The 22,879-nt window shown below is 46.0% G+C and overlaps 1 protein-coding gene across 5 annotated transcripts in view; it reads right to left on the reverse strand.

Annotated features, from left to right (window-relative positions):
* Window positions 1-729: 729 nt before the first annotated feature.
* The window catches only part of TRAPPC9 (trafficking protein particle complex subunit 9), an 826,451-nt gene continuing 804,301 nt past the window's right edge, over window positions 730-22,879 (reverse strand). For 2 of the 5 annotated variants that reach the window (XM_090040707.1, XM_090040706.1), the window contains exons 22-23: window positions 11,778-12,001; window positions 730-1,809 (exon numbers count right to left, since the gene is read on the reverse strand). In XM_090040707.1, the coding sequence (XP_089896833.1) occupies window positions 1,630-1,809; window positions 11,778-12,001 (404 nt within the window). In that variant the 3' untranslated portion in view covers window positions 730-1,629. The remainder of the gene's footprint in view (window positions 1,810-11,777; window positions 12,002-22,879) is intronic. The other 3 variants (XM_090040709.1, XM_090040708.1, XM_090040705.1) reach the window with 2 other exon arrangements.

Here is a 22,879-nt window from a genome sequence, read left to right on the forward strand (position 1 = left end):
GTGAGCTGGGAACCTACCATATTTGACTGTGTGTTCAGTTACTTGCATGTTGACATAAAAACATGGCTCATGTAGGAACATACAAAAAATTCAGGGCCACATTAAAAGTGTTTCAAACAGGAGCATTCACGGTTAAAGGGTGTTAACCAGTCATAAGTACCCTGTAAACGTTTTAAAGTGGAGGTCTGCCCTTTTTCTCCCTGTGCTATAACTACTGCTTGGATAAATTCAGGGCTTCATTCTCTAGGTCAGCATTTCTCCACCTGTGGGTTGTGACCGAAAAGTGGATCGCAAGAATATATGAAAGCACTGCCAACAAACTTTAAACATAGATCAACAAGTTTTAAAAATGAATTCTTCTCTAAAGGAGAAAAATATGGGAAACAGTGCTTTTCCCTTGTAGGCTGTTAGAGTTGCGGCCTGCAAGGGGCTGCTTGGGGACCCCAATGCCCCACACGCCATCCTCCCACCCCATACACCGGGGGGGCTGGGGCTTGGGGGCAGCGGGTTGGGACTGGCCATCAATGTTTACAAATGGGTCCTGGTACAAAAAAGGTTGAGAACCACTGCTCTAGGACACCTTTGACACCTTTAACCAGCACTAAATCAACCGGAGTAAGAGCATGCTCCTTGCTGAGTCTCCCTTCACTTCCCACTGCTCTGGCTCCGAGCTACATGCCGCCCCAGAGGAGCAACAGAGTCCTAGCTGGACTCAATGATCTTCTGAGGTCCCTTTCAGCCCTAATGTCTGTGAAATCTGTGAAAAGCAATAAAAGCGATCAGATTAGCTTTAGTGAAATTTCAGATGCCTGCAAGTGCCTTGAATGGCTGCGAATCGCCCTGAAATGGGCCCGTGGAAATCTTACAACATGGCTTAGCCATAGGCTTATCGCCTTTCTCAGAGGAGCATGTTTCTTCTACTTCCTTAGTGTTCCTGTTTACAAAGGAAACAAAGGGAAGTAAGTGGACTGTGGCCAGTGGCACAGGGAATGAGAAGAGGATAGTTTTTGAGGGGGTTCAGGCCTAGCCTATCAACAAAGCCCGGAGCCACATCTACTGCACCATGGCAAAACACATCAATGCTGCTGAGGACCTTGGAAGTTGGTAGGAAAGAAAACACCCAGACCATGGCTGTTGAGCTCATATTTATTGTGTGTTTAAAAGAGACTGAAATACTCAGCAAATGAAGGGAGTGAGGACCAAGCAGAGGGAGACACAGCATCTGAGGGAATACAACCCAGCGGGGCACACCAGGCATTTTATATGGGAGGGGGAATTGAACAGTCACATGCAACTCTTGTTTGGGTGCTGAAAATGCATCAGTAGGTATCATTCAGGCCAGAGACCTTTACACTGGCTAAATTCAACTCCACCGATATCAGAGAAGAATTTGTTCCCTGGTGATTTTCAAGTGCTTACTGGACATAGGGGGGAAACACGGGGCATTCGATTCAGTCGCTCCTTTCAGAATAAGCAAATCCAGCCGCGGATGTGAAGATCAGCCAATTCTAAAAGCATTTTTTGCTGTGCCACTAAAGGCTGGGGTCAGATAGAAACAGACTGGGATCAAGAAGAGGACATGCCAAGCATTTCTGTGCACCATGGCTAATCCAACACCATACGGCACGCCTACAGCTTAGTTTGGATCACGGGCTCCATAGCACGAATGTGAACGCTGGGCAGGCAGAACCAAGAGAGAGGAAGTTCCCTGCTGGTGTTGTCTTCATGAAACTTGATGTTGAGGTAGAAATCACCCGTGTAGAGAAAGAGAAGAGCTCCAAAGCAGACAGAATTTTTGGTGGGTTTCACCTGAAAGAGACAAGGTAGAAAAACGGGCAGAATAAAGTAAGTACGTTAAACACCACTTTGCAGTTCTGCAGCTTCATCCAATTTAAGGATCTCCAAACGTTCTAGAAATATTACCAAATTAACAACCACCTCACTACAGCCCATACCTAACCCCATGAATCATATTATCCCCACTATACTGGTACTGAGTATAGCACTGAGAATGAAGTTAAATGAGACGCCCCAAGCTATGTGCCATGACTGAGGTTGAACTCTAGCTAGAACGCAGATCTCTTTGAAGATATCAGACCTTAGATGTCTTTGCCAGAAAACATCAGATGTTTTCTGAATATCCAGGGACGTCTACCTTTTAGCTGGTATTTAGCAAATTATGTATTAAAAGACTGAGTCTTTTCATACTTGGTAAACACCTAGTTAAACATCGTTTACCTACTTGGCAATAGCTAAACTCAATTCAGGAACTAATCTTCGCTATTCACTATCATTGGTTAAATGAGTTTAGTGAGACATGGCAATGAAGGAGACATCCTGGCTTAGCTTGTTCCAACCGAGTATAATCTACTGGGCATGTCTACACAAGATGCTAAGTCACTGGTCACAAACTGTGCAGCGTCTAAAAACAACCAACCGTGCTCCACTAGGACTGTGCAGTACTGGTGGGCACTACGCAGTCATTTAGTATTTGCTAAAGCAATCTCGATACCAAATGCACAGTCCCGGGCATGTGTAGATGCATCCACTGGGTACTCCTTCACATTACATAAATCCTATCACCAGAAATGAATCTGCAATACACATAACACATTCTACTTTCATAGACCATAATTCAGCAAAACACTAAGCTCCCTCACCAACATACAGCCCATGAAACCAGGGGAGCAGCAGTGAACAATAGTTTTTTCCATATTTATACACTTTGATTCATGTTCATTAACATTCACTCCACCCTCGCTTCTCCTATGTTCTACCTGTTTCTCTTCTCATCTCAAGGTCCACCTCTGTTTATGGTTTACTTCATTAACATGGAATTGCCTATGTATTTCCTTCATTTACATGTCTTTTTGCCATGAGCACATCTAAGACCTTGACTCCTCTTCTTTGGTCAATGGGCAGACTTTGGAGGCTTCTTTACCGATCACCATTCACCTTTTTGCATATATTTATTTTGGATCCTGTTTCCAATTATCTGTTATCTTCTACATTCCTATCTGTTTTTCTGTCCCAAGTTGTACCATCTTCCACATTCCTAAGGTTTCACCTCATTCGCAGCACACAAACTTACAGACTAGCTTGAAAATGGTTGACACAGTTAAGATGGTTACCTAGCATAAGCAAATGGCTGGCTTAGCATAGGTATTCATAAGCAAAATCTTAGATATAAGAGCTCTTACAACACTATTATATGGTTAAAAAACTACTTGCCTAAGCATCTCACAGTGTTACTTTTAATATATCGCTCTGCTTTGTGGTTAGCAGCTTTTGCTAGGCCACAGGTAAAGCCTTTATTCAGCTGTAAATCCATTGCCCCCCAAGATCCAAATATTGCTACCCTAACAAGAGTCAGTTTGGAGAAAAAGGTCATTCATGTCTTGCAGAATCAGGCTACTCTATTGCAATCATATGACAGATCATATGACTTATGGGAGGCTAGGAAGGGAATATGCAAGGGCACTGTTGGTAGCTGTGGAAGTTATAATAACCCCTAGACACAGTGACCTCTTCCACTGTCTTTACCCCAGTCTGGGGGGTACTAAACCATTTCCCAGTGTTTGTTTTTCATTTTAAATGTGACACTAGTGCTTGTGAGAGATGCTGTGTGACCAACACTTGAGTACAAAATCCTTCCTTTAAAAACGTGCTTGATACAGTCCATGTAAGCGGTGTGTCAACTCTTATTTTTATAATAAGGTATATAGAAGTCATTTTCCAGTCCTCCTCAGGCCTCAGCCTCTTGTTTTCAGGCTATTCCCTGTGACAGTGGTTATTGTGATGGAGGCATTACACTCTTAATAATTGGTGTTATTTAATAAACACTAATATGGCTTGAATGCTAATAACGCTTTAGTACTTAGAGGCCCCAATCAGGGACTGGGACTCTTTTGGGGGTAGACACTGTACCCTATGCTGAAGAAATCACTGGCATTAGTTGCACCGTGCTAACACAATTAATTTGTTTCACATATACCACTGAGGACCTGTCAAAGAGCAATGAATGTTGATTTTTTCTGGGCTTATTCAAACTGACCATCTACCAATGCTATTATCTCCACTGCCAATCAGCAGAGAGCTTTTCTGATCTTTTTCTCACACATGCACACAACTTCTTGAAAAATAATAATGGTAAACACAAAAAGTAAGCTGCTGATAGTTGCAGAACTTTCCCAGGTTGTGGGACTTTTGTTTTTAATTCAGCAATAATCATAGTTTCATAGTTAGTAGGGTCAGAAGGGACCTGAGTAGATCATGAAGTCCAACCCCCTGCCATGGCAGGAAAGAGTACTGGGGTCAAACGACCCCAGCAAGGTGATTGTCAAGCCTCGTCTTAAAGACCCCCAGGGTAGGAGCCAGCACCACTTCTCTTGGAAGTTGGTTCCAGATCCTAGCCGCCTTGACAGTGAAGTAGCACCTCCTGATGTCTAATCTGAATTTACCCTCTGCCAGCTTGTAACCATTATTTCTAGTCACTCTTGGTAGTGCTTGGGGGAACAGGGACTCCCCCAATGCCTGCTGGTCCCCTCTGACTAGTTTGTAACAGGCCACTAGATCCCCCCTCCGCCTTCTCTTATGGAGGCTGAACAGGTTCAGGTCCCATTGCCTCTCCTCGTAGGGCCTGCCCTGCTGCCCCTTGATCATGTGAGTGGCCCTCCTCTGGACCTTCTCCATGGTGTCCACATCCCTCCTGAAGTGCGGCACCCAGAACTGGACACAGTACTCCAGCTGTGGCCTGACCAGTCCCACATAGAGGGGGAGGATCACCTCCTTGGACCTGCCTGAGATGCATCTGTGGATGCATGACAAGGTACTGTTGGCCTTCCTGACTGCATCCCCACACTGCCGGCCCATGTTCATCTTGGCATCAATGGTGACTCCAAGATCCTTTTCTGCCTCTGCCTCTGCACTGATGAGTAGGGAGTTCCCCAGCCTGTAGGTATGGTGCTGGTTCTTCCTCCCAGGTGCATCACCTTGCACTTGTCAGTGTTGAATCCCATCCTATTCTCTTCCGCCCACCCCTGTAACCTGTCTAGGTCCGATTGCAGCCTAATCCTTCCTTCTAGCATGCCCACTTCCCCCCCATCTTAGGTGTCATCAGCAAATTTGAACAGGGTGCTTTTTACCCCCTCGTCCAATTCACTGATGAAGATGTTGAACAGTGCGGGCCCGAGGACCGAGCCCTGGGGGACCCCCCTGCCCACATCCCTCCAGGTCGAAAATGACCTGTCCACCACCACTCTGGGTGCGGCCCTCCAGGCAGTTGGCGACCCATTTGACTGTGTGGGTGTCGACACCACAGTCCCCCAGTTTCTTAATGAGAACGGGGTGAGAGACAGTGTCGAAGGCCTTCTGAAAGTCCAGAAAGACTATGTCTACTGCTACCCCTGCATCTAAGGATTTGGGGACCTGATTGTAGAAGGCCACCAGGTTGGTCTTACAGGACCTGCCTCTAATGAACCCATGTTGGTTGCCCCTAAGCATAACCTCCCTCGCTGGCCCCTCGTGGACACGCGCCAGGATAATTCTCTCAAAAAGCTTACCCAGGATCGAGGTAAGACTAACTGGCCTATAGTTCCCCGGGTACTCTTTCCTCCCTTTTTTGAAGATGAGAACCACGTTGGCCCTCTTCCAGTCCTCTGGCACCACACCAGAGCACCACGAGTGCTTGTACAGCCGGGCCAGGGTCCCGCAATAACCGCAGCTAATTCCCTCAGCCCCCGGGGTGGAGATCGTCTGGACCAGCTGATTTAAATACATCCAGTCCCTCCAGAAGTTCCCTGACTAGATCCTCCCTGACCCATGGCCTAGGTACGCCTCCCCTGGGGCCTGAGGGGGACCTGGTGGGGGGGGGGCTGATCTGGTCCCTGCTCAGGAAAATGGAGGCAAACAAGTCGTTAAATAGGTTAGCTTTGTTGTCTGGTGTGATGACCAAATTTCCTAGCGTGTCTTGCAGGGGCCTCACGTTACCCGGTACCTTCTTCTTGCCCCCTATGTATTTAAAAAAGGACTTCTTGTTGTCCTTGATCCAGGAAGCCAGTCTCAGTTCCATCTCTGCCTTGGCCTTCCTGACTGCCCACTCTGCATCCCTGAGCAACCGCAGTATAATCCTCCCTGGTGATGGCCCCTCCCTTTCATTGGGTGTTCGCCTCCCTTTTAGCTAGAATCAGCTGAATCTGACCAACTAATTGAGATAAGCACTGTTATTGAGGTGGCTAGATATAAGGTGGGCAAGATGAAGAGGAAATTTCAAATCAATGCAAAGGCATTTGAAGCAATTAGGGTCTGACCTCTAATTGCACCTCTGAAAATCTTATAGCTGACAACAGGTACTTACAATCTTGCAGATAATAATTTAATCTCCCTTTATATTTTTTGCTGAAGGAGGCATTGTCAAGTAGAGTTAGCCCAAATTAAAAACCAAATTTCAATGAGAAGGGCTTAGCGTAATTCCAAATGCAAAGAAACACTGGGATGATCTTGTTTAAAATCAGAATAAAATAGTCCTGTTTCAGCACGGATTTACCTCTGCAGCCACGTAGACTTAAGAACCCAAATACAACTGCATTATACTAGTAGATGATCACCAGCCAACAAATATGCCCTCCTAACTCAAAGCAAACCTAAATCTTAACAGAGCTAAACAGCCACAGGATTTTTATCCTTCAAACTATTTTCCTCTGTGTTGCATAACAAAATATGTGCAGAGCAGTTCATTCTTTCTCATGTTTCTGGGGTTTGCTGGTTGCCATATGGGCCTGCGAAGGAAGTTTTCCCCCTCCTGTTGCTACAGGTGTCTGGGTTTTCTTTGCCTTCCTTAGAAGCACTGGGTGCTGGCTGTAACCAAGACTGCTGGTTTCGACTGGGACATGCTGGTGCTCCTGCTGGGACTAAAACCTGGACGCTCTTGATTAGAGGGTCTTGCCCCTTGCCTGCTGCTCAGGGTCAGGAAGGAATTTTACTGCACAGCCAGACTGCGAAGGACCATGTTGGTTTTTACCTTCCTCTAGTTTGGGGGAATGGCCTTCTTCCCTGGATCTCTCCAAGGATTTTAACAACCCTTGGCAGGACACTGACGGTCATTGTCCCCCTGCTTTATCTGTGGCACATTAAGGTGCTTTTGGTGTCTTTGGGCAATATGCCTTGTTATTGTGTGACAGGATTGACGGTGTAGTTTTCAGAATATGTTAGACAAGGACTTGCGTGGGATAGTCTGGATTGGGATACTCTTGCCTTGAGCAGAAGGTTAAAATAAGTGACCTCCAGGTCCCTTCCAGCCCTGTTTTTCTATGATCCTATGCTGAAAGATTACAAGTCCAGAAAACTTCCAAACTAAAGAAAAGTGGCTCTAGTGAGCTTCTTGGAGTCTGGCTTGGTATAAAGTTAGGGTGGGTAGGTGGCAGCTTGGTCTAAAAGAGTCAGTTTCAATTCAGCATGGATAATCAACTCATTTCTGTGTCAAGAGGATGAGTCAGATTCTCAGGTGATAGAAACTGGCTCATCATTCCTGTCTTCAACAGAGCTCATTCACATCAGCTGAGAATCTGGTCTGGTGAGAAAATATGGATTCAATGAAATCTCATCCAGGTTTTTTTTTTCAGGTTTGGATTACAACATTAATGTAATTCTGGGAACTGCTGCTTCCTACCTGAAGCATCTACGTACCAAACAAAGCCATCTTCTGGTTGTAAAACCAGGTATTGGTTTCTGACATTTAGCTTTTTTTCCATTAATGACTTAATCACCATGGGAGAATGAGAAAGCTTGCAACATTACATAGGCTGTTTGAAGAAATACTTCTCAGTACTCTTGCCCTGAAGAAGCACGAGTACATGTGATCTCTGAGACTTTCTGGAGGATAAGCACTGATACCAACCCCACCAAAAAAAAATACTGTCTTCAAATGTGTATTTGCCTCACTGCCTTTTTTGAGTCAAGATTTAAAAGAATCGACAAACAGTTTTATTCAAACAGTTGACAATAAATTTGCAGAGCTTTACACAGGTGGGCTAATGCTGAGGGAATAATGCACGAGACGACTGTCCAGGTATTCACGAGAGAGAATCTCTTGGCTTATGACCCCATGGGAGACCCCATCAGCAGGTAGGAAAACATTATGCAGACTCCTAGTTTTTTCCCTTGTTAGCCTCACAGGTCAGACAATTGAGCAACAGGGTACCAAAAAGTTGGAGTACTTATTAAAAATCAGCAGTCAGAATGAGAGCAGTAGGTCAAGAAAATCCTGTGTTGATGATTTCTAGCGATGCATTTAAACTGAGATTATTCCATCAACAAGAACATTAGCACCCATAAAAATTATTAATGGCAAATTCTGTACTCAGTAGCTTTTTTAAAAAAAAACATTTTTTTCACCTGATGCATAGCTGAAAGTCTGCACATTGTGCATATCCCAGTGGTTAACCTTTGATTCTTTTTTGACTCAGGTTCACTTAAATATTCAGTAATGACAGACGCATTTTATTGACTACTGAAGAGCAGACCTAAGTAAATATCCACAGCAATCCATCCCATATACTCAACTCTCTCTTCATATTTTTTTAATATGGTACTGGAGTGGGAATATTGCTTACTATGCTGTTCAATATTGCCCCCTTTTTCCATTCCTTTGGTTTTTGTAGAATACACACACACACACACACACACACACACACACACACACACACACACACACACAGAGTATCTGCAAATAATCTTCTGGGTTTTGCCTCAGAAACAAAATCTCACTGACCTGAATTATTTACAAGTGAATATGTTAGAAGGCTTAACTCTTCTCAGAAGGGATGTTTCTGCCTGATTTTAAAACTCAGAATTTTTTAAAATTGGATAGCAAAAGGATGAACTCAGCCTTTACAGATGTATGTTAAATGAGGTAGTTAGCCGTATTAGTCTGAAGTCAGGCAGAAGGCAGAGCAGGGTGGCACCTTAGAGACTAGTGAGGATTGAATGAACAAAGTCATCTTGGCCATTAACATTTTTCTTTTTCTTCCCCCTATTTCAACCCATGGCATTTTCTCATGACCTGACTTAAAACTAGCTTGCAGAGAATGAGCTTGTTCAGCCTGGAGGATATTTTTGATACCTTGCAGGAAAAAAAAACCAGTTCTTTAAACACTGAAGCAATGGTTGGGCATATGGAATTCAGTCTTTTATCTAGAACCACATACAAGCGTTCAAATGAAACACGAGAAGTCTCCCAATATTGTTCTCTCAGTAGACAAACCTATCGGGAAAGCACCATACAGATGTTAGAGGGGCTGGGCATGCAACTCAGGGACCCTTGTACATGCATCTCAGCATGCTCTGCAGACTCCCTTGAAACTGCAGAGAACAGCTGAGTGCACAGGACAGCAGTGAGTGGCTGACCACCCTAGGGGACCATGCTCCCTTGGCTAATCCTGATCACTATTCATATTCCTCCCTCCCTGCTGGAGGCTTTAAGAGAGGAGACCCAGAGTGCGTCTTCTCTCTTACCAGTTGCAGGTGGGTCAATGTCTGGGTCTAGGTTTGGATCTGGGGTCTGGGTCTTAGTGATGTGGGGGTCTAAGTCTGGATCTCAGTGGCACAGAGGTCTAGATCCAGGGCTCAGGGGTGGGGGTCTGGATGTCTGGGTCTTAGGAGTGTAGGGGTCTAGGTCTGAACCATGTGCAGGGGACACAGCTGTGCCAACACCCTGTGTCTCCCTGCAGCTTAGTGTGGGGCTAGTAAAAGGTGCTGGGCCTTCCTGGCCCCAAGGCAGTCAGGGGCAGGAGTTTGCTCCATGCTCACCTGGAGCAGTGGAGTCCAGCCCGAGTCACAGACTGTCTCCTTTGGGGGTGAGGGGGAGGACAGAATGGCAGAGCAATGCATGATGGGATGCTGGGGGATGGCATCCCATCATACCCTTACTATTGCAAGGGTAAGCATACATGTATTCATTCTCCTGGAAGCCACTTCTACTAGGCTGTAGTTGAATTAACTCTCTCATCATTTTTAGTCTGAGAGAAACTGTCTGCATGTTTGTACACTTAGAGTTCCTATCAGGAGAAGGGTGTTACATTTCTCCCGGTAGAAATGTAACACATTTATGCTGCCCAGGTTACTGACTCAGGCTTGAAACGGACATCCCCAAATGAAGTGGATCAACTTCACTGAGCATAACACAAGTCATCTGCCGCTGTTTCTCCTGTTGTTCTTGAGGGCAACAGGCAACATGTTCCCTGCTTCCAGAGCTACACCTCCACCAATCTTCAAGGGTCCTACAGATTGCCAGGGGTGTGTCACTGGAAGCCTTTCCCCCCTGTCACAGATGCACCCCCACAGAGGTTGCCAGCAGTATGTCTCTGTAACCAGGGAAAGTCAGACAGGCACTCCCCAGGCTCGAGAGGCCTGATCCTGTGCAGGAATTCCTGGGATGTGTGGGACTGAGCCTCTCAAGCCCAGACAGCACCTGCCTGGGGAAGCATAAAAGAGTGCAGGCAGCTCTGGCTCCCGATGCTCTTTTGCTGCAAAAAGGTGTCTGGTGCAATAAAGCAGCACAATTTATTATTATGTTTTGCGACCATCACATTGTGGTACGACAACAGGTATGTACATGTATTTGCTGTTGCTTTGTGCTGCCATTACAATTTTTATGCTGGCAAAAAAAGCAACCAAAGGTGGCATTTGTTTCTACCCTCAGATCTGGCCAGACTGGTAGTGGCCAAAAGCTGTCACCATATGATAGCTTTTTAATGTCCCATTGTCACAGCAATCAATGGGTGCCTGTCCACAAGCACAGAGGCTGCTCCGACACGCTGGAATTCCAACACGTGGCAATGTCCACACTCCAGCAGCCTGCTGCATCTCGTGTACCAGAGTTCCTGTGCTTAAAAATGGTGGCAGGGGCACTTGAACTCGTGGAACACCATTTCATCAGTGACTTGACTTTTCAATATCTTCATCAGTGACTTGGATGAGGGTGTGGAGAGCACTCTGTCCAAATTCATGGACAACACCAAATTATGGGGCCAAGGACATACACTGAAGGGCAATGTGTGGATTTAGGCAGATTTGGACAGGATGGGAATGTGGGCAGAACAGAATAGGATGCAGTTTAACAAAGACAAGTGCAAAGTGCTGCATCTACGGAGAAGGAATCACCAACACACCTTTTCAAGGCTAGAGATACTGATACAGGAGATGCGGCAGCGCTTTAATCAGGGCAGCTCTCAGAGCTCCTCTAATTAAAGTGCCATGCTGCCCCCACTCCCAGCAACCCCTGGACCATGTGTAGAAGTGCCCAATGATCTTAGACTATTCTATGGAGATGATTTTCTACATCCTCAAATCCAGTAATTCTGGCACCAGGTGGGACCATTTATCAATTCTGATCTTTTCTCACAGTCAAGCCTGTTGAATGCAAGCACTGAAGTACCAAGGCCCCTCAATTCAGCAGTTACTGCAAATCATCATGTCCCTTGTTGGTGACCTCATTGAGAACACTAGCATTCAACGGGCACGAAGCTGAACTCCCCTTTGGGTGGTCCCACAAGCTCATGATTAGGTGACTGTCCAGCCAGCATGAAGAAATCTTCCCTGCTGCTGCATCTGCTCTACTACCTTCTAGATGACCAAATAAAAATATTCAGCCCCCAGCCACTCAAATTCATTCACTAATACTAAGCTACACATGTCCGCAGCCTATTCTGCGCAAGGATTTGTTTTTAAAAGTGCGTGCGTGATGCAGTGGAGTGATACAATAATTTAAAAAAATGACTCACGGTATCGATATAGAAGGTGTTGGATCCCACAAAGGTGATGGCATCATGGAGCTCATAGTTGTGCACTCCATTTTGGTAATCCTGGTATGGGGTCACAGTGAGAGCAAACGGGCCCACGCTGTGTTTGCTCCAGTTGGTGAGTTTCACCTCCAGGGGGATGGGGTCCCCGACCTTGCAGTCCACCACAACATCACATTCACAGAACTTTCCATCCACCAATATATCTGGAAGACAAAAAAAATACATCTCACATGATTTAGGGATTCTCCTCTAGGAGCTGAACACTCCATCTGAGAAACCTAAAGCATGCCTGGGCAACAGCAGACAGGAGTATATAGATTAGAAAACTTGAAACAAACGCTGTGTTGGCGCACCTCTGCGACTTCAGGAGTTTTAGCAAGTTACAAGTCATTATGGAAGTTCAAAATGTATCTGGGATACCTGCGATTACCCAGTCTCCTGCAAAAAAAAAGTCATGGGATCTCTACTGCTAGTGAAGGAGGATTCAGGAATGGCCTTCAGAGACCACCGTGAACAGTGGTCCATCATCCAACAGCGGCTAACTCCACTACGAAGGCACAGAACCCATTTGTTATACTCTTCTATAAGCAAAGGCCAGCAGGATCCATTCGGCATGAGTAATCAGCAAACCAATTTGACTGACCAGCGTTAGGGAAGGGATGGGCAAAATGCGGCCCATGGGCCGGACATGGCCCGCCAGGCCATTCTATCCAGGCCATGGGGCCCCCTAAAAAATTTAGAAAGTTAATACTTATCTGCCCCTGGCTGCCTGTCATGCAGCCCTCAATGGCTTGCCAAAACTCAGTAAGCGGCCCTCCGCCCGAAATAATTGTCCACCCCGTGTTAGGGTCAGAGCACTGCAACTGCGCCTTCCATGCCATAGTCCTTGCTGGTTTTTGTGGAGGTCACCTCCTTGTGTCTCAGCCAGGGCAAGCCACGATTTAGCCCCATCTGCACCACACTCCACCCTTTTTTATGCTTAAGCAAGAAGGAGCATGCAGTCAGGTGAGGGAGCGAGGAAAGCAGTTATAAGCAAGGCTTGTAAATACAAGCCGTGACTGGTTACAGAGCCGGTACGAGACACCCACAGGCATGAGTGTCATAGTTAAAAGACAAATCATTTAGTGAAGAGGTGACCTTTCACAGGACAGGCTCTGTTGGAATGTGCAAGGCGATAGTTTCATAGTTTCATAGTAGCTAGAGTCGGAAGGGACCTAGGAAGATCATCTAGTCCGACCCCCTGCCTTGGCAGGAAAGAGCACCGGGGTCAGATGACCCCGGCAAGGTGCTCATCTAACTTCCTTTTAAAAATCCCCAGGCTAGGAGCCTGCACCACTTCCCCTGGAAGCCGGTTCCAGCCCCTAGCCGCCCTGACTGTGAAGTAGCGCCTCCTAATATCTAATCTAAACTTACCCTCCGCCAGCTTGTGACCGTTATTCCTGGTCACTCCTGGCAGCGCACGGGGGAACAGGGACTCCCCCAATACCTGCTGATCCCCCCTGACCAGTTTGTAGCAGGCCACAAGGTCCCCCCTTAACCTTCTCTTGTGGAGGCTAAACAGGTTCAGGTCCCGTAGCCTCTCCTCATAAGGCCTGCCCTGCTGACCCCTGATCATACGAGTGGCCCTCCTCTGAACTCTTTCCATATCGTCCACGTCCCTCTTGAAGTGTGGCGCCCAGAACTGGACGCAGTACTCCAGCTGCGGCCTGACCAGTGCCGCATAGAGGGGGAGGATCACCTCCCTGGACCTGCTCGAGATGCATCTGTGGATGCATGACAGGGTACGGTTGGCCTTCTTGACTGCCTCCCCACACTGCCGGCCCATGTTCATCGTGGAGTCAATGACGACTCCAAGATCCTTTTCCGTCTCCGTGCTGGCAAGAGGGGAGTTCCCCAACCTGTAAGTGTGGTACCGGTTCATCCTCCCCATGTGCAACACCTTGCACTTATCAGTGTTAAACCCCATCCTATTCTCATCCGCCCACCATTGCAACCTGTCAAGGTCAGCTTGTAGCCTATTGCACCCTTCTAGTGCACCCACATCCCCCCACATCTTAGTGTCATCAGCAAACTTGAACAGGGTGCTTTCTACCCCGTCATCCAAGTCACTGATGAAGATGTTGAACAGTGCGGGCCCGAGGACCGAGCCCTGCGGAACCCCACTGCCCACGTCCTTCCAGGTCGAGAAGAACCCATCCACTACCACCCTCTGGGTGCGGCCCTCCAACCAGCTGGCGACCCATTTGACTGTGTGGGCATCGACACCACAGTCTCCCAGCTTTTTGATGAGGACAGGGTGAGAGACAGTGTCGAAAGCCTTCCAGAAGTCCAGAAAGACTACATCCACAGCAACCCCTGCGTCGATATGTCCATTACTATCCAATTAATATGAAAAAACAGGGTTTTTAAAGGATACGGCGCTAACTAAAGCTCGCCAACTCGCTGCACTAGATTTCATACACTGAGATTCCTCTTTCTGCTTCACTTGTGTCCTTTTCTCACTGGGATAATGCAATGTCTCTAAACTGGCTACAGCTGGACCAACTGCAGTCACAGTCGTGTAGCCACTACCAAAGCCCACTTGCTTATTCCGTGCTGAAATGATTCACAGCTCACACAAAGCTGAAATTGCTAGTGCAATTTCCCACTCTGAAAGGGTTTCCCGTCGTGCAGCATTGCTGCCATTCACAGAGGAGGTTTATTTCTGATGCCCTGTAGATACAGTAGCATTTCTACTTCACAACAGGTTCTTGGTCAGAGATAAGGGAGAGCTCTGAGCACACACAAGAGAGATAATATTCAGAGCAGATGCATATCCTCAGGACATCATCACACACTCATGGAGAAGCCCAGTTCCATTAATCCACTTTGCTCCATGCAAGCAGCACTATGTGATTCACAGTTACTCTTCTACATTGAGCATTTCAGTTGTATCAACTACAATGGACCCTCCATTTCTTCAAGGTTTTTTCTTTCGCTTTTTATGTCTCAGGAACTTGCGGGCCTACTGCAAAGAGAGCTTAATCTACGTAAGAGCAAGGTTTTGATTTTCAGCTTGTTGGCTTGGAACTTGGAGAGCTCCATGATGCATGTTCCTTTGGTGCCCTTTGAGCCTGGAGAGCTGAATGAGCAATGAGCAATGCTGATGCAAAGAAAATAGTAAAGGATGAAGAAATAAGGTCAAGAATTAACATTTTTTTTGACAGATCCACTTAGCAAATGACAGGCTGATCCATCAAAAGTGGAAGCAATCTCTAAACCTCATTCTGACCACAGCTACCCCACCAGAGGAGCAGCCATGGGTCTGGTATATAAAAGGTAAAACAGGCAGAGCAGAAATTGCTTTGACAACAATGGATCTCATACTCTCGAGGTTAAAAATGTCATTTTTTCAGAAGTATTTCAGTGGTGGAGGGTCAAAAATGACACCCACTGATGCAAAACCTTTCTGTTTCAAATAGGATGCTTAGGTTAGACAGGGAGAAGACCTGCTGTCACAACCAACCTTCTCACGATATTCAGATAGGGCAACATATTACTTCTTTTCTTGACACCCTAAACCTATACAGAATGGGGGCTCTTTTCCAGTGTAATCAAGCTGCCATATACAGGACCTCCCAGGACATTTCAGGTGGGCCAGGAACATGACTGTGGGCTAGCAACATGACTTGTGGGCTAGCAACATCACAGTGTCCTGCTGGGGCCTGGCCATGCTCCCCTCAGCTCAGCCCTGTGCAAGGGAAGGGAGGGCTGCTCTAGTGCCCCCCGGCTTCTAGCCTGAACCACTACAGGCATGTGCCTGCATTTCTGGGTTACAAAGTGATTTAGGTCCAAGTTTAACTGACATTTTTTAATGCAAATATCTATGAGTGTACCTGAGCATGTGCATATCTTTACGCTCTCCAGCTGCTTTCTTTCAGCCCAAACAATCAGGTTTGTATCAGTTGATGTTTTTAAGCCTTTGAGGGAAGTGCTTTCATTCTTTAAAAATTCTCTTTACTCTGGTTCCTCTATCCCCGGGGCCTTGCAGCTGTGCACCTCATTAGCCCCAAACTTTGCCTCTGGCTCACATGAACTTTCAGAAACACTCCATGACCTTAGTGGAGGGATCTTCATTGTAAAGCTGCTTATCATCTTGTCTTTTTCAGCTTTAAACACCGTGTTCTGCTGCAGGAATTAGAGATGAAGCCTTCTGCCCTCTGTACCCACCTTTGGATCTAATAATAGCTCAGAAGGTTGCTTTACAGCATCCTTAAGTGAAAAGATAAAATCCACCAAGAAGTGAGGAAATTAAGCCTGCCTCCCACAGATTAATTTTCTTTTGTATGCCTAAAAATCAATATGCTTAACATTGTTGGGGTTTTGCTTTTTTTTTTTTTTTTAGGGGGGGGGGCAGGAAGTGCACACATATGTGTGCATATGTGCACAGAGACTAATGATTTCCTGCACTTCCAGAAGGACTCTGCACATTTGTAATTATAAAGCCAAGTCTCTCAGCAAAATGCCAAATGAAAAAACATACACCTCTGTGCTGCAGAATATTACAGCAAACGTTGTTGAAAAATAACCATGTTTCATCAGAGAAAGCATCTTGATTTGACACTTGGTTCTTGTCACAGAAAGCATCTACTATACCATATGGAGGCACTTCCATATTTTCATCCATGGACAGAGGAAGACCCATGTGTACCAAGTCCTATTTCCATGGATTCAGCTTACCAACACAGATGGCATAGAAAAGCTGAGACTGCTCACACCACTGCTTTGGGAGTGAATCATTACTGGCTTGAGTGTACAGTGGCTCTGAATCATCCAATATGCTCACTAGTGAAGCAGGCAGGGGTGGCCATCTCTCTCTTGAGAGAGATTAAGGATAATCAGAATTCTGGAAAATTAAAACGTCTAACGTGAGCATTAATAAAAAATCTGATAAGGTGAAGCCAAGTTGGCAGAAAAGATGCATGAAGGCTTGAAAGTCTCCCACTTCATTACCACGTTATTCCTCAATATTAAGATAAATTGGTAGCATGAAACTTTTTATGGTCTCTCCTTTATTTTTCATGTAAACCTTAAATCCCATTTACCTGCCTCTTTCTTGCATGTGCTACTGCCAAAATTATCTTTACATGTTTTGCAGCAATGCACTATAATATATCATGGGGAAACCCTACATCTGCAAACTGATGCTGGCTTGGTCTGAACAATTACCGTATTTTTATTATTAAATCATTCTTCAACCATCCTACTACTGGCTAGAACACATGTTGGAAAACAGCACAAGAGCACAGCTAAAATTAGGTGGATAGAGGGATCAAAAGGAATTCTTGCATGCCCATATGTGAGCATTTACGGTGCATCTACAAGGCTCGGGACAGACATTACACATAAATTGGTTTAAGTGATTAGAAACTGGTTTAAATCTGTAACAGAAAAAATGTTCAGTGCACATAAACCAGTTTGAAAATGGCTGAAACCAGTTTGAGATAAACCTGGTTGAATGTACTATCAGACTTACCGATTTAGGTCAAACCAGTTTATGCAATGTGTCCCCCAGAACAACCTTGCTGGTTTAAGCTAAACCAGACACCCCCGGCATCCCAGCATGCTCTCTGGGCTGGGCAGGGCTCTCTACTCCATAGCAGAGCTGGCCCCTCCTCTCTGCTTCCTGGCTGGAGCTCTGGCAGAGACTTGCACGCAAAGCATGGTCTGCCTGGCTTCCTGGTACCCCCCCCCCCACTCTCTGCGTAAGCAGAGATCCCTCCCTCCTCTCTCCCACAGCATGGACCATAGCCAGCATGTGGTCTGCTAGCTAATGCTGAGAGGTGTCTGTGTAAGGCAGACAGGACAGTGTCTACTTATGGCTTTTTGGAGCTAATCAACAGTTCAGATGGTAATGTCCCTGCATTCCTTCCTTTGGGAAAGGCAGACAAGGTATTTGGGTAAATCTGATATCTTTAATCCCTATTAGAACAACTAAATAGTTGGAAAAAAATTTCTTAGCATGCTTTTGGGTTTAAAAACCATTCATCAGGCTGAGGAAGCATCCTGCAGTTGTTGTGTGCTCTTCCTGGATGAAATGAATAGTAAAGAAGCCAGAGACTGGTATGCATTTTCCTTTGGAAAAAGCTTTTTAAGAAGAGCTTGTAAGAGCAAAGCTTTGTTTTCTGATGGGGTGTTAAATGCTGATAAATGCCCCTGTTATCAAGGTGTGGGGGGGGCTTCCTAATCACAGTGTGCTGCCGGGGCTTGGCCATGGCCATGCAGCCCTCAACTCAGCCCTGTACAAGGGAAGAGAGGGCTGCTCTAGTGCCCCTCAGCTTCTAGCCTGAGGCACTGCAGGCATGTGCCTGCATTTCTGGGTTATAAAGTGATTTAGCCTACCCAGGTTATACTAACCTGCAAAGATTGAATCAATTCAGGCTCAGGCTTTTTGAATCTGTCCCTAGCCCAAAGGTCCAGATTGAACTGGGGACTGCTGCAGTGAATGTGATACACCTCAGGAAAGTTCCTTAGTGTGTAACCCAATGCTGAGCTAGGGGTGACTGCAATGCATTTTCTCTGGGGGATAATCTTTGTAGAGCAGGAATGCCAGAGCTCACAGTGATGCTCCATAGCATGGGTTGGCAGGCTTTCAAGAGCTCACCCTTCTGTACGGAAGGAAAACCACCCTTTATCTTACCTGGTACACTGATGTATGCTACAAGAACATTACAAGACAGCATTATATTAAATACCAAATTCCAGAATTTATATAGTACTTTTCTTCCAAGGCTCTCAAAGACCTTAACAAAAGAAATGGATATTTCTAAAATGCTCTAACATTCTCAGAAGAAAGACGTTATATCACTGAAAAATGTTATTTCTCATCACTGGCAAGGAGGGGGGAGACTTTGTGTGAACTGCACAGCAAAAGACCTTGAACTTCTAAATAAATACCAGCTCAAAACCTGCATCCATGTGGTGTCATTATATCGGAGCATATTCGCATGCAGAAAGGAGCAGGCCATAGATGCTCTTGCCATTTGCTAAATTTCAGCAAGTGGCTAAATGAGCTCTGACAACTCAGAGGTCAATTTTCCAACCTGTGCATTGAGAGTTCTGGGTCATGGTTAACTGGATTTGCTCCTATAATTCCTTGTGCGCCAATAGGAAACTTTACCTTGGCAAGCAGTGCACAAAATGGGTATCATAACATTTATCCTGAATGAAAATACACTCTAGTAGTGTTTATACTCACTGCTCAAGTTCAGGGCAATTTAAGGAAACATTTTCATTGTGAATGGGTGTCTTTTTTTAATCCCTATGCGGTGGGGAGAAAGGAAGGAGGCAGAGAGGTTTTGACTAAACAATTGTTATAGATTAAGCGCACCAGCTACTCAGCTCATTTAGCTGCTCTTACTCCTTCCCAACGCACAGTAGCTGAAAACCTGGTCTGGGACTTTTAGCAAACATCCGAGAGAGAGAATGGTTGCTACAAATGAGAAAGTTAACCAATTTTAAAGCACCAGATGCCCAGAGGAGCAAATCAACTCACTCACTAGACAGATACAAACTGGTTTTCAAGCCCACAAAATCACGCCCTATCCAGTTGTCATCTGGTAGCTGCAGGGCCTTTATTTGTTAAGTTTCTCATTCTAATGCTGTCATAAGAGTGCAAGGAAGGCTTCGTGTGCTAATTCAGCTCTGAATACGGGGCAAGAGCAACGCTTCCAGAAAAAGAGAAGAGCAGGGACTTCTCTCGATAAGATGCATCAAGCTATTTGGAGGGAGAAAAGCCAATGTGAGAGATCCCAAGCCGGAGTTACCGCAGCGAAAGGCTCTCGGAGTGATTCAGTTATTCTGTGTACACAGTCTAACGTGATGATTAAAAATAGAGCCATGCCTGCTTTGCCCCTAATTCAGCTAGCAGAGCACTCGAAGTGCTAGCAATGCTGTCTGGAGCTGGTTCTTCCTGGTCTTTCCAGGAAGTAACATTGATGCAGGATTGCAAAAGAAATTCAAGAGTGCAGGGAGAGGATGGGGAAATAAAAATCCCCATTTACCAATATGATGAACAGTTTCACTCAGCCCTGAATATATTGAAAAAAAAAAAAAAGAGCGAGGAAAGATCAAAATGGAGAGAAATCCTACTACAAATGAAGCCAGCCTGCAATACAAGCTGATTCTCCTGTCCGGCAGTTTTAGATGAGGCAAGTACCGTGCGCCCCTCTTTTCTTGTGTTCTGCGTCAAGTCAGAAACAGCTTCAGGCAGCTTCTTAGTTCGGGTTGAGTAAGCAGGTTTGAGAGAGGAGCTCTCAGCTGCCAGCCTGTATTCCTCTAATACACCAAGCTCTTTTGAACTCCACTATTATGTATCCTATTCAACAACGAAACCCAAGCACTGCCTTTATCTCCCTTGTGTACAGCATTTCCCTTTCATTTCCCAAACTGATGGTGCGGATTATTTACACACAGAGAAACCGGGGTGGGTTGCATGTGTTGGTCCGTTACGAGGTCCTGCCGTATTGTCATAGCTGAATAAATCCAAACAAAAGAGATTCATAGAAACGTATTGCTGCTGTGTTCCCTGTCATATTCATCATGCAAATGCCAAATGGTTATTTTATAACAGTAAAACCTCGTCTGGATTTGCATCGTCGGCAATCTACACGTTTCATCCATTCCCCAGACCAAATCTGAACGGCCAAAGTTGGAACAAGATCCTGAGGTTCCCTCACTTGAATATACAAGAAAATACACTCATCCATGGCAGTTAATAATCATGCAAGGCAGATATGCAGCTTTACAGACTAACTAAATAAAATATATATATAGTGAGAGAGCATAAGCTTTTGGGAACCCAGATGCTGATGAAGTGAACTTGGGCTCACAAAAGCTTATACTCTGTCTATATCTTGTCTTATTTAGTTATTCTATAAGGCTAAGTACAGACAGTCGGTGGCGTACCGTGGGTCTCCATCCATGGCCGATCACCAAGTGGGAGCGTTCCCCCCGGTGACCGATCGCTGAGCCCCGAAAACACTGGCAGCGAAACCAGAAGTGGCGCCAGGGGCCAAGCCCAGCCAACACCCCCCACTTCCCCCCCAGGAAAACCAATTCAGCCTGGACAGCTTTCTCTAAGCTGCATAGATTGGACCGTGAATGAACAGAATACACGTTCACTCATCAGTTGGCCAAAGAAGGCAAAAGGGGGGGGGGGGGGACGGCTTGCGCACACTTCCCAGCTCTTCCAGGCTGCAAACGCCCTAGCCACAGCCCCCCACCTGTCAGCTATGGGGGGATGGGGTAAGGAGAGGGAATGGACCCCTGCTCCAGCCTCCCAGCCAGGGTCTCCATGGGGCATGGGGAGGGGGTTTCCCTCCTTTTCCCCCCCACTGCGCAGACCCTGAACAGGGAGAGTTGAAGCTGAGACACAGGTCTGCCCCCCCCCCCACACACACACCACCTTCTTGCTGCTGCTGGTGGGGCTAGGCAGGCTGTTCCAGCTCTGTGACAGCTGGGGGAAACTTGACTGGAGCAGACAAGCTGGGGCACGCACCAGCCTGCCCAACCTGGGAGCGGGGGTTTAGCAACGGCTGCAATGCATCCTGTGATGCAGAGGGACAGAGCTAACTTGCATCAGGAGGGGACCAGGACAGAAGTTCAATAGACTGGTTTAACCTAAATCAGTTAAGTCTGAAACTACATCCATCCAAATCCATCTTAAACTGGTTTCAGCCATTTTGGGACTGGTTTACATGCACTGAACTTCTTTTCTGTTACAGGTTTCAACCGGATTCCTATCACTTATACCAGTTTGTGTGTAATGTCTGTCCCTAGCCTGAAGGTGCATATCTACCCTGTCTTCAGATTGACTGCAGACTAACACAGCTAACTACCTCTCAGTTAATACTATGATGTCATGATTTCAAATTGTTCTGGCATTTCATCCCTTTCCCCATTCCAATCCCCTTGCCCCGGCCCCATGTAAGGTTTGAGGTATCTTAAGCACTCACTGCAATCAAAGCAGCTACCCAAGTACCCAAGATGTTTGGACCACTTCAGATCGGGACCTTTGAGATGGGATTAGGAAAACACAAGGAAGTGAAAGGGCCCAACCAACCAAGCACTGTGGAGGCGCAAGCAGCTGAGCGAGAAACCTACAATAGACAGGACAGTCACACTTCTTCAAACATCCCACCCTGAGACGAGGAGAGTCACACATCTGACACAATAACCAACCACTAACCTAAGCTGCGCCAACAGCCAACTGTTTTCAAAATCCTTTTCACCTGCCTGATTGCTGGCAGCCTTCCCACATACACACACTTGAAAATTGAATTAGAGTTGGTTTTTGTTTCTTCCAAAAGTAATTAGAAGGAAAGGCACCATTCAAAACATTGCTCTCGCAACAGCAAGAAATTAGCCCTCGATCCTTTCAGTCTTTTTCTATTCAATCAGTCATTGGCAGTGGCCAGCAGGCTGAAGATAGGTCTCGACTGGTCTGATTATGATAATCTCAAAGCAATTTTCAATTTGTATCCGTTCTTAGCTCAATGCTGACAATGGATGAAACAGCTGTTGTGGCCCCCAAGGGGTCTCTCTCAAGAAGAGCTTTATTTTTCAAACTTGTCCATTTGGAGTGAGTAAGCTTTCTTCCCCTTCATCAGTACAATGCTAATGTCCAATTTTAATTCTCATATATCCTCAGCAGATGCCTGATTGGCGTTCAGTTTCAGCGCTATTTGATCTCTGCCGTAAACATCTGTATATAGTACAATCTTCTCCAATTAAATCTATGCTAGCTGGAAAGAGAAGCACTAACACAGGGGTGGGCAAAATGCGGCCCATGGGCTGGATGCGGCCCACCAGGCCATTCTATCTGGCCTGCGAGGCCCCTAAAAAATTTAGAAAATTAATATTTATCTGTCCCTGGCTGCCTGTCATGTGGCCCTCGATGGCTTGCCAAGACTCAGTAAGCGGCCCTCCGCCCAAAATAATTGCCCGCCCCTGCATTAACACAAATTGTCATTTGGGGGTTGCTTGGCTTCAACCTTTAATAGGGAACTTAAACAATAAATTTGAACACACATCACCCACAG

This window comes from Crocodylus siamensis, chromosome 3 (assembly GCF_052110815.1).
Source record: "Crocodylus siamensis isolate JL-2025a chromosome 3, ASM5211081v1, whole genome shotgun sequence".
Taxonomy (NCBI): Eukaryota; Metazoa; Chordata; order Crocodylia; family Crocodylidae; genus Crocodylus; species Crocodylus siamensis.